Source organism: Tachypleus tridentatus, chromosome 8 (genome assembly GCF_004210375.1).
Source record: "Tachypleus tridentatus isolate NWPU-2018 chromosome 8, ASM421037v1, whole genome shotgun sequence".
Lineage (NCBI taxonomy): Eukaryota > Metazoa > Arthropoda > Merostomata > Xiphosura > Limulidae > Tachypleus > Tachypleus tridentatus.
In genome coordinates, this window is record NC_134832.1 from 103530357 (window position 1) to 103543693 (window position 13337).

At 31.3% G+C, this 13337-nt stretch overlaps 1 protein-coding gene across 1 annotated transcript in view; it reads right to left on the reverse strand.

The window, feature by feature from the left end:
• Window positions 1-12846, reverse strand: part of LOC143223100 (cationic amino acid transporter 2-like) — a 38697-nt gene extending 25851 nt beyond the window's left edge. Inside the window, exons 1-5 of the mRNA XM_076450549.1 lie at window positions 12689-12846; window positions 11089-11219; window positions 6168-6287; window positions 4911-5039; window positions 3733-3888 (exon numbers count right to left, since the gene is read on the reverse strand). Coding sequence (XP_076306664.1) covers window positions 3733-3888; window positions 4911-5039; window positions 6168-6287; window positions 11089-11203 — 520 coding nt within the window. The 5' untranslated portion in view covers window positions 11204-11219; window positions 12689-12846. The remainder of the gene's footprint in view (window positions 1-3732; window positions 3889-4910; window positions 5040-6167; window positions 6288-11088; window positions 11220-12688) is intronic.
• Window positions 12847-13337: the final 491 nt, after the last annotated feature.

Genomic DNA, 13337 nt, shown 5'->3' on the forward strand with positions numbered 1-13337 from the left:
TGATATTTAATTGTTAGTGTAATAAATCCTGATTGTAATGTTTACTCAAACAAAATCTTTGTTCTTTCTTTGATTGTTATGAAATTTCATTGTTAGTGTAATAAATCCTGATTGTAGTGTTTACTCAAACAAAATCTTTGTTCTTTCTTTGATTGCTATGATATTTCATTGTTAGTGTAATAAATCCTGATTGTAATGTTTACTGAAACAAAATCTTTGTTCTTTTTTTGATTGAAAATAGTTACCGCTGCTGTTAGATAAATCAAAACCGGCCATTGTCAATGATTTAAAATATTCGTCTACTATATAGCATCAATTTTTCGAAACACGAGATAATTAAAACAATAATTAAATCTCTCAGATGTAAATATAATCAAGCTTTTATTTTGAAAATTGTTCAAAGCAAACTGATAAAGTCTGACCTTTTGTTGTATATTGGACACAAAACGCAATAATTATACGCTAACTGCAAAGTATTGAGAATATACATTTAGTGGTTTACATGAAGTCACAATGAACTTACAAAGATAGTGATAGTGTTTCAACGTTGATAATTACATTTTAGAAATGCAAATATAAAATTCTTATTTAACTGATAAGCGTCATTACATATTCACAGTTTTATACAATTACCATCTATTTAAATATATTGTAAATACATAGATAGCGACAGTGTGCTGTAATTAAATATTATTTTAACAGTCCTCGCCCTGGTACAGTGGTAAGTCTATAGATTTACAACGCTAAAATTAGGTGTTCGATTTCCTAGGTGAACTTAGCAGATAGCCCAATGTGGCTTTGTTATAAGTAAATCACAAAAAAACTTATTTTAATAAAAGTTTCTGTAAATATAAATGTCACACATTTAAGTCGAACGTTCATTTCGCTCTATGTGGACTGAAACACTTTGATAGTTTTCATCCACAGTATATAATAATCTATGCTGAGTAATAAATTAAACACTTAAATATTATGTAAAGAACTTTTAAGTTTCAGTAATTAGAGTAAAATGTGCATGTGGAGAGTTCATTATAAAATCTGTTGTGTATTATAATTAGGGTATAATTGGAAATATTTAGCAATTTGTCAAAGGGTAAATATTAATTATTATAGTAACTGATTTTAAGTATGTATATCACAAACAATCAAAAACTTTAATCACTTGATTCCTGAACTAGCTAGCCAGTTATTGTGAAATAGACTTGATCATTTTAATCCTACTTGCTTTGCAACAGTAAATACCAAATGACCAACCTAAGCCTACTGTTTGATTCGGTATGTTTTAATTTGAAGGACTAATTAATGAAAAGGAAATATAATATCATATAATATCATAAAAATTCAATCAGTAAAACTATAAGCTTTAATTATTGTATGGTATTCTCCTCTGTAGGGTGATATAAAACCTAGAGCCATGTAATGTATACGTGGTAAAAACATATATAATTGCGATCATGTTAAATTAAATAACATATTATGTTATTGGAATACACTTGAATGCTAATTAAAATAATAAGTTTTAATTCACGTATCGTTCTTTTCGGATACAAAAATGATAAGAAAAATTAGTTAATTGATGAATTAGCGTTAAATGTCCTTTGTTATAACCACTTAATTAACAAATAAATTAGTTTCAAAAATCTATTTAGTTCGAATTATTTATAAATGATTTAATGAATTAACGTTAAGTGTCTTTTTATAACGATTTAATTATAATTGTTTTAGTTCATTAGTGTTAATGGATTTTTATAGGGACGATTTAATTAATTAACTATGGAATTAATAATTAATTGTATTCTTGTTGAGATATGTATTGTACGAGTTATGACCGCCTATAAACACGTTCTCGCCTTTGTGGTACTATTACATAATCATTCACTGGTATCCAATTATGATTTCAGCCCACAATAAGTTAGTTACGTCTTCTAGTAACACGCCTATCATGGCGGCCTAATTACGCATCCTAAGAACTCACCCTTTGGTGGTAACCTTTAAAAAATTTGATATCGTCATCTTTGACATACCAACCCATTCCCCCCTCCCGAATTGTTGAATTTATGTGTCATGGTAGCACGTCACCTCCACCTGTGAAGCGCCTCCCTTACTATATATTATGTTATCTAAAGCAAAAAAAGTATAATTGTTGTCATTTGCAATTATTACACTTGTTTTAGATTCAGAACATTCCTAATATGCTAGAACAGTGTTTATTAGAAATAGGCTGTTATTTGGAAGTTCAATATTATGTATTTGGTAGCCAAATTATAATAGAAATAGCAACTTTTATGCTTCTAAAAATGTCATTGAACAGTTTTTGTGGTTGGGCAAGACAAATCATTTATGGCAATACTGTCCTAAATATTATTAAATATAACAACAATCCATCAACTGGATTTTATTTTCTTCGAATGATTAATTTCATTTTGTCCTTTTAGTTACGACGTCTTCTTTTATATTATTACAGTTAAATACTATATAAAACATTTATGTTACCTATACTTTCATTTAAATGTATCCATATGTGCACTGTGCTTACTTTCCATTCCTCTGAGAAATAACCACTGAACACAAATTTTGACGAAACAGTTTGATATACTTAAGTTGGGATTCTTCATAAATAACCTTTTAATCTACCATAATACATTAAGCTTTTTATTATTTCATTTAGTTTTAGATCTGGTATAATATTATTTTTTTTGTGTAATGGTGTCATGTGATGTGTGTAAAACAACTTAACACTAATGAGTCTATTTAAAACATGGGTTCAATGGGATCACGTGTGACTCCAATGGTAGTTCATAGCGCTAGACTGTTGAGTGCATTTTGTAATTTTAAACTGAAATACCAGAAAAATAAAATTTATTTTTATATTACAAATACACACATAATTATGAATAAGACAAGAACAATTGATCAAAAAGAATTCGTTGGAAATTCTGGGATTAAAATAATGGTTTCACGAGTTCTATTCACGCCTAAATTTATATGTTAATATTGAAAAAAAAATCTGTAAATTAATGTAATTTATTTATTGCACCTGAAAATTATAAAAACGTATATTCCTTTGCAAAGCAGTAAGTTTGAGATACAAAAAACTGAAGTCTTTGTTAACGACAATTCTAATGTTTATAACTAAGAATATAAAACAAGTATATTTTAATTAGCTATACTTATTACCAAAATGACATTTAGCTTCGTACTAAGCAGATAACATCCTATGATCGGAAGCTAGTACTCATATATCATGAGCTGTCATCCAGAGGAAATATTAACCTTTGATTTTTCTCACTTTATTTGGTCAACTTTACTGGGATAAGAAAGTACATGAGGTGCATTTGCTTTCACTTTTGCAGTAAATTAAGTCATCATCCATCAACTGTCTATGTTAAAAACGTTCACTTAATAGCAGGAAGAGTGCATAAAAATGAAAAAAAAAATAAACTTGACATCTTCATTTCTATGAAACCGATAAAAGTTATGTTTATACCATATCACTTATCAAACAGCATTATAATCTACCAACCGTGATGTTTCATGGCTTAAAAATGGTTGAGGTACTTTCAGTAACAAACGTATTGCTGTTTTTGTTTGGTTTTTTATCTTTCTTAGGATCTGACTAACATAGATAATTGTCCTTGATAATTTGCACGAGTCAGAAAACTTATACTTAAAAGTTTCTCCAATATTATTTGCCAATGTAAAAATGACAAGAGAGGAAACGTCTATTCCTACCTGTTAACAACAGTGTAATTCCTAGAGCTAGAAAATCTGGATAAGCAGAGATCCCTGTACTGTTTATTGGAAACAGCTCTATCAGTGTCCGTTCGATAGTTCTGTTGGTTAAAGAATCGATGTAACCACTGTAACCACGAGCCACCGATGCTGTGCCTGTCATCAGAATATTTTAACATATAATGATGATCGAGGAACACACTTAGAATCAATTCGTCTTTACATTTATGAACATATTTTTTTCTACTTCTCATTATTCAGTTTGGTATACAAAACAAGTTTTAGCCTTTTTAATGTTCGCTTTTTTTACTTTGTTGTCGAATGTTTATTATCATGTATTTTAAAATTTCTGATTTTTTTAGTTTACTTTAAAACAGCTATAATGCAACAAACCTCAAAATCATAACACGATAAACATGTAAATTAACTTTATATTATATAATGGTTGCCAGAATAGGGAGGAAATCTATTTGTGGAATATTGTAAGCTGTTGGGAAATAGTAACACATACAGGGGATTTTATCTCTCTCAATCTTAATAACTTCTCGTAATGACTCGCTTCTTAGTGGCGCAGAGTTTCGATACCCGTCATGGGCAGAGCACCATTAGCCTCTTGTGTAGTTTAGTTTTTACCTACACAAAACAACAACAAACCAATCGTACTGACTCTCCATATTCTGCCTCTGTAATATTATTCTGTTCCGAAACACCACAGTTATCCTACCTTTCCTTCTCAAAGACAGTGATTGGTAGATGCGACTACCAGTCATATTATCTCATGTAGTTTCCATCTTTCTGCTTTTACCATCATCGTTCTGTCAAAACCGTTTTTGTTTTTTTTACGTGCGCTGTAGAATTTTTCTTGCAACATGTAGTAAGCAAGACCTGCACATTTGCTCCTCTTGCCTTAACTTAGTAGTACATTCAAGTTGTATATTTCTGGAACAAACATCAACCACTTTATTAAACTATATTTGAAGTAGTAAGATAAACATTTTCTTTATGTTTTTATAGATTCAATTCATGAGCAAACTTACGAACGAATCTGCTACAGATGGCAGATTTTCTATTTTACTTTTTCAGAAGTAGGGGGATTTTGAGAGCAGTATCTGGCAACCGTGCTTAAGATGGGTTAATTTTTTTTTTATTTTACCAACAAAACAGCAAGTTAACCATACCTATTACATACTCTAGAATTAAGTTCCAACCAATCACAAATGCCATAAATTCTCCAACTGTGACATAGCTGTATACGTATGCCGAACCAGTCTTAGGAACTCTGGCTCCAAACTCAGCATAGGCCATTCCTGGAGAATAAGTTACATATTTACATATTTAGGCTGTTATCAACACTATTTTAACAATTGTCTTAATGGAAGTAATAGCCTCTGATTTACTTTATGTTATATATATATGATATATATATATATCATACGAAAAATGTTTTAAAGTTTTTTATAGGAATTAGTTCATGACAAGCCAGATGACTACCAGTAACATCATAAATATATAAAGTTCTATTATATTGACACTAAAAAATACCTATTTAAACGACGATATCTAAGTATTTACAAAAACGTTCATATTTTAAGATCAAAATTACAATTAATTCAACATATATATGCAAAATGATTTATTTTGATTTATAGTTCGATTTATTACAAGCTATATTTCTGTGTTTTGTTTATTCAGAGAATTTCACTCAGGAAACACACACATTGCGAAAAGTGTGCTTGCAACACACATATCGCGGTTGCAGAGCTAATGCAGATGATATTAATGTTTCTGACCACTCAGTATTTTAATACTTTCTATTTGTGTATTCTCAAGACGGCTAATATGAGTATTAAAACTTTAATTAAAATAAAGCACAGAACAACGTTTCGGCCTTCTTAGATCATCTAAAGATCTTTGTTAACCTGAAGATGACCTAAGACGATCGAAACGTTGTCCTGTGTTATATTTTAATTAAAGTTTTAATACCCATATCAGCCGTTTTTAGAATATACCTTTACGTTAAGTAGGTTTCTTGTCATCATGAATTATTTGTTTGTGTAAAGACATTGTAAGTGTCAAGTCCAGTCCTTTTCTCCCAAATCTAAAATTTTAGTATTAAAATTAAATGTAAAAGTGTACATAAAAATGACGAATGTATGAGATGACAGAGAGATACTTATCTAAAAATTAATGTTCCTATAAAGTAATTGAAACATATGTAAAAGACGCAACAAAATTCATGTCCGCTATTTCGCAACTAATCAACTAAATCATATACCAACTACGTATATTACTGTCTGAATATTTAGATAAATCGTAGGCTGAAATATTTACCCTTGGTTGTTTTGTTTTTTTTATATTTCAACTATTTAATATTTGTTTTGAGTATTTTTTTTCACGATACAATAAATAACAATACATAAAAATTATGTATTCACCTGCAAAAACTGATGCCACAGCAGCAATGAAAAACGACAGAATTACAGCTGGACCAGCCTTGGTGCTGGCTACTTGTCCAGCCAGAACGTAAATTCCCAGACCAAGGGTGCTTCCAATACCTATAAAGTTTAAAGATGGCGATTTAGTCGTAAATATTTCAACATCAAATAATAAGTCTTTTAAAATAGCATTCCAAACACTGAGATAAAAAACAAAAATCATTTTCAAACTGAATTAATAGTTTGAAAGTTATAGTTTAATATACGAGTTAGAAATTACCATCAATTTATTACACAAAATAAAATTAGTAATTAAAAGTAATAATAAAGGACTAAGAACAAAATCAATTATAATAATCAAAATCATTAGGTTGTATGGATATCAAACTCTTAATATGGAGAAAAACGTACCAGGTTTTCTTTCTCGTCAGTGTTTATATATAATTACATTGAAATCATCATTGTGTTGAAAAACTAGTCATACTGTACAGAAAATTTTCTTTTAAAATTGAAACTTATTTATTCTGATTTATGATCGATTGTGGAACTGAGTAAGTTGAAACATTATAATGCATTTTTCTTTTGAGAAATTCTTAAAATGAAATTAATGAGAAGAAAAAATTGATTGTGAAATGAAGAAAAATATATTTCCAACAAAAAATGTCACAAATGTATAGTGCAATAATATAATGTGTAGACGCATCAGTGCTGTCAGAATGATAGGCACCATGTCTTTATGTCGGGGAAAACAAACATATTTTAAAGTCGACCCCCAAATTTAAGATGGCTGCTACAGATCTTTAATCTTACGAAAACATAGCTTACTAACACTATAGAGTAATTAAATGAAAATAATGATTTTTATGTAAATTTTTACCAACAATTTATAATATACAGAACAGTTTGTTTTTTGAATTTCGCACAAAGCTACTCGAGGGCTATCTGCGCTAGCCATCCCTAATTTAGCAGTGTAAGACTAGAGGGAAGGCAGCTAGTCATCACCACCAACTGCCAACTCTTGGGCTGCTCTTTTACCAACGAATAGTGGGATTGACCGTCACATTATAACGCCCTCACGGCTGAAAGGGCGAGCATGTTTGGCGCGACGGGGATGCGAACCCGTGACCCTCAGATAACGAGTCGCACTCCTTAACACGCTTGGCCATGCCGGGCCGTATACAGAACAATATCAAAACTTATACGTATGTAAAATACATTCTGAGGATAGTGACTGCTATTCTTTTGTGTCGTGTTTTGTTGACCTTATATTTGCTATAATTATGACTGTATTTTGTTACTAAAATAAGGTTGTAATTATAACTTACAAGGAATAACAGATTTTAATGTGGTCTTAAATGTATAATCCATATTTTCAAGATGGTTACGTTAACCTTTAAACCTGAAAATGGCGGAATTATTTGTGACAAAGGTGTATAAAACTATTAATTATTTGTCGCATAAAGTGATTAAGTACATACCGACATTTCCAGATTATCTGAGCATTAAACGTCAAAGAAGGGACAGACAACAAGCTATGTTTTACCATTAAGACCAAAATAAATTTTATCCTAGATTTAAATTCACCCTTGACTGACTGTTTGCAAATTTTTGTTAAGTCCATTTGCGATGGAAAATTTCCGAAAATGGTTGTAACCAAACACCAAATTACGTGGTAAGTGGAAATTATTTCTCACTGTGGATGAAAAAACTGAGCTTTATAATCATCTTATTGAAGAGATACTGCTATTCAAAAGAAGTTTTTTGGAACTTTACTGGTATACATTAGTTAAATGTTTTCATGTAAACATAAAGAGGCAGATACAAGGCTCTCACTTCACATATCAGATTATAACAAGGAAAGAATCAAACGATGATATTTAGAATTTTTAACACTTACATCACTGTACTGTTTATTGTAATGTATTTTGAGGTAAGTCTCAATGAGTTGCAGATAGAGTTTGAAACGAGGACTTCTTTCCGGCACACAGCAATACGTGAGTTTGTCCAAACTATTGGTCCAAGCATGATTGAATCTCCTCTAAATGTAACTGAAACATTTCTTAATGTAAAGGTAAGAGGACCATTCTGAATGCTAAGAAAGAACATGAAAAGGTCTAAGCAGTTTTTATACACTCGAATCGAGTTCCATCGGAGAAATGTGAAACAGACTTGATGACAGTGATAGAACATTTTGTAGTGTTAAGGTATGATCGATCCAGATCTTCTGTCAGTGTAAATGATGTCTAGAAATAACTTCTAACATAAAGATAGACATCCATCGACAACACTTCGCTGACATCTGCAGTTCTCTTAGACTCACCAAAAGAGCTGTTTTTGAAGCCGGACGTTGTTGGTGACTGCCATATCCCTGCTTCCATATTCATCTAAATAACAGTGGAAGATGTCAAAACAAAGATAAGAGTGCCTTAATGGACCACACTAACTTAGGTATCCCAGTGCTGCAAGGAGCTACTCAGGTGTCAGACAGATGTAGGATATAGAGGACGATATGAATGAGATGAGCCAGCTATGTGCACCATGTAAATGTGGTGATGACTATGAACGAGATAGCTGATTAGTGAAAAATACAAATAACCTCAACATGTATTTACTAATTATGTGACACTTCATGTAACCTTCTAGTGGTACATTGATATGTCTGCAAGTTCACAGCACTAGAACCCGAATTACGATACCCGTAATAAGTAGAGCACAGATAGTAAATTATGTCACCTTATGTTTAACTACAAACATTCCAAGCATTTTCTATTATATATATATATACATATAAATATTTTTAAGTATATCAACATATTTTTGCTAGTTCAGATTATGTCTACAACTCCCACTTATTAATCCTATGAAATACCTTTAGACATTTCTCACCTTTAGAATGTATTATAACATTACAGATTCAAACTAGTTGACAACTTAAAGCTTGTAATTAGGTTGCCTTCTGTTAATTTGGGGTGGGTTATAATTAGTAAGACTTTGAGATATACCAAATCATTTGAAAATATATCAAATCAAGGGCGAATACAAAGGAAGGTGTTCCACGGAAAACAGAGCAGAGAAAATACGCAGAAGGAAAGAACAAGTTATTTCGCCCTCTAGTGACACAGTAGTATGTCTGCGGACTCATACCGCTAAAACCTGGGTTTCGATATGGGCAGAGCAAAGATAGCCCATTGTGTAGCTTCATGCTTAACTCATGTTACATAGCATTTCAAAGTGCGTTATTTCGGTTATAAAAGGGTACATAATTTATTTTAATAACTCTAACTTGAACAGCACACACACAAATCACTTATAACAAAATGGCGGTTTGGGAAACGTTGGCTCGTTTCGCTTGAAACAGATTGATTTGCGTGTGAACTAGCCCCTCAGTAAGAAGTTTGCAATATTTTTATGCCCTTCAAATAAAGATATGATATAAAAATTTAATACATTTTAATTAATTTCAATTAATGTTTATTGTTGAAAAGCTAAGAAAATTAATTAAGCTTCTTGTGGACTCCTCATTGTGTTTTTCCCTTTCCATTACCTTCATGTAAAATGTGCTTGTACGCACTATGATAACAAAAATTAAATTTTTATCTAATTTACATAAATCTGAAATAAATATATTGATGTGAATTTTAATGTGTTTTTGACTTATTTTCATCCGTTTCAATCTATCCAAGAACGTATGTCAGCTTGCCCTATTCTTAGAATAGGATAACATTTCCGAGAAAATTATGGACACGTTAAGTGATTTAATTTTGCCATGAAATAGAGGAATACATTTCGTTTATGATGGTATCGTAAATTCTTATGTTGAAGTTTACAGGTGATTTTTACTTAAAAATTTAAATAAAGTTAATCAACCAACCCCAGTTTTCCTTAGTCTGTCATACTCAAGTGCATTGATTTGACACATCTATTGTATGGGTTTTTTATTGCATTATCAGAGAATCCAAAATATTTGCAGTCAAATTAGTATCTTTATTGCAAAATTATTTATTTAAATACAAGATTTCTAATAATACTACAAAACAATTAAAATCTCATACACTAAAATGTATTTATAAGCCCACTTCCTTTAGGCCTAACATTAGTTAGGCATTTTTTAAGCACGTCTTATATTTAGTAAGCATATAAAATTAAAAGTGTAACTTGTATACGGTTTTTACTTTAGTTTGGTTAAAACTATGCAGATTACTCTCAATAAATAAAGGTATAATGCTATTCTACGAACTAACGTTAACCTTGTTTAAAACATTTGATAATTATTATATACGTATTATATAATATATAAAATATGTTTTTTCCCAATATAATGTTATAAATTACACTAATAATTATTTTTTATGTATCTAACATTACTGTAACTAGTGAAGATAAATATTGTGTAAAAAAATCTGTTTTATAACGCTTCTAACATTTCTACTTTCTATATACATAAGACTGGGCGGCCATCTTGGATTTTTCCATTACGTTCTCTTCTTCAATCAGAACTGATCCGAAGGTCAAGCACTACAAGTGAGCCACTTTTGGTGCTTTTATCCAAAAATGAAAAATTATCTCTTTATTTTTAATCATCTTCTTGGTCTATTAGTGAAAACTTATTGTTAATTTTCTGTATCATATTTTCAATACAATAACAAATATATTTTCACTTGGTATCGCAAGTTTATAATGCCTAGAGCTGACATCATCTATCCATAGATAGATGTAAATTATTAAACCTGTAAGGCCTAGAGTACCCAACTAAGGGATAAATACATTCTTTTCATCAGAACTTTTTTGTATTTTGTCATGCATGTTCATAATTAGAAGGTATATTAAATTAACTGCATTATTTAGTTTTTTTATTTAACTAGGTAGCTTGTTTTGTTCAAAAGATATTGATAATTAATGTTAATAAATAACTGAATTTTACCTAGGGTTGTTAAATCTAGCGTAGACAGGCATCGATTTAGATTAGTGTCCGTTAATTCCCCGAAGTCCAGTTGTTTCCGTCGAATCAGTGTTTTGAAGAATTTGTTTGCAGACATGATAATTCTGGATAAGCTGCGATAAAAATAACAGTTATGATAATAAAAACCAGAGGTGGATAATTTCTTATTTGCTTTTAATTTATTCTTGGTTATTTAAAACTATGGTATTAACTTGTTACTTGCATTTGATTCACAGCTATGTAGAGAAATACAATGTTCAATATATCTCACGAAAATAATTCTTAGTTAAAACTGCAAAATGATAATATATAAAGGGAAGATATGAAATAATCATGAATAAACATAGTTAGTTCTACAGGTCTACAGATGTATAACAATTAAGTATGACCGTGGCCTAAGCATTTCTTTATAGTAAGACATGTGATAACTTTAGTCACTTAAATCTGGACAACAGCTTTTGTGACAAAAGCGATTCCCATCGTTTTGTTTTCAAAAATCTAGGGATTAGCGTTTACGATATGTAGGTGCTGTTAAGGTGGTTTTCGTGTTGTATTTTCCACAGTAAAAACGAAAAGTACTAGAAAATAACAGATATGTCTAAGCACATACAGTCTGTATTTTAAACCAGCACAGTACATTATGTAACACATCATCAACTAAATAGCCAAGTCATCGATTCAAGGTTTAGACATATCATTCATACATGGATCCTTTAATACTAAGCACAGGAAGTGACTGTAATTTATGTAAACCAAAATATAGTCAAAACATAGGGTTTAAAGGTTTATCTTGGGCTCGAGCTTTGGATTTCTTATATACAAAACAGCATGTTAATCACTAAGTTAGGCCATGACTGAACACAGTGAAGGTCCTTCCTGGATATTTTAAAGGTATTTTGTTTTCCTTTCAATGAAATTAAACCTATTTTCAGAATATTCAGTTACACGCTCAGAGTCAAAAACAAGTTATAACTTGTAACGATTTTGTCAGATCGTTATTATCAAGAACCCCAAGGTTTGTTTGTTTGTGTTTTCAAATTTCGCGCAAAGCTACTCGAGGGCTATCTGTGCTAGCCGTCCGTAATTTAGCAGTGTAACACAAGAAGGAAGGTAGCTAGTCATCACCACCAATCGCCAACTCTTGGGCAACTCTTTTACCAAAGTACAGTGGGATTGACCGTTAAATTATAACGTCCCCACGGCTGAAAGGGCGAGCATGTTTGGTGTGACGAGGATTCAAACCAGTTTCTTAGATGTAAGTTTCAATAAGTCATATTCGCTGTTCATAATTTGCTAAGCTGTAGGTCAATGAGATTTAAAGGAGGCGACTAGACTTTAATAAGTGCATATATGAAACACATGTATTTTAAGAAAATTAATACAAATACCTCAAGTAACAATTTTTTTCCGTAAATACATCAGACTATGCCTTCTACATTATTGCATTCTCGAACTCGATCCCCTTTTATAAAATAATTTAAGCTACAAGAATAAATACACAGCGAAATATTTTAGCAACGAGAACTGTCTTTTCAAAGCTACACAACGGAAAGAAATCCTTATGCTATGAAAAGATACTTACAGATTTCGTATGTCTCGCCCTACTTATGCACTGCAACTGAATGGATAAACATGTAGTTTCATCAAGTTCTGACGTCAAACTGTTAAGTAACTTGGACTGCACTCTTACTTTCACTTTTATCTTGTGTGCTCAGTCCTCATTTCAGCAATTGATTGATGAGCTGTGTTACGATGATTTGGTGTTTAATCTCACATAAGAGGAGAATTAATGGGTCTATGGTAACGTGAAGTAGCCGGACTCTAAGTGATTAACAGCTTTATTGTTGGAGTCGCTTAGATTAAAAGTTACTGATAGAGTTAAGGTCGTACTTAACTAATTTTGAATGTTATATCTCATCTAGATTACTGAATTTGACAAGTTGGGTCACAGAGTGGCGAGCGTAAGAGAGATTCAAACCCATGACCCACAGCGTGCTATGTTGTAGGATAGTTATTATTTGTTTGTTTCATAATTTCGTCTAAAATTACTCCAGCGATATCTTCTTATAATTATCCTTAACTAAACATTGATAAAGGGAAGATAGCCAGTCAACAGCGCTCACCACCAACACTCGAGACATTCTTATCTGATCAAGGACAGAGCACGCTTATACAACAAAGGGTCACAAACCATGAATCTTTGGATTTACAGCCCAGGTAAGTTAAGATTA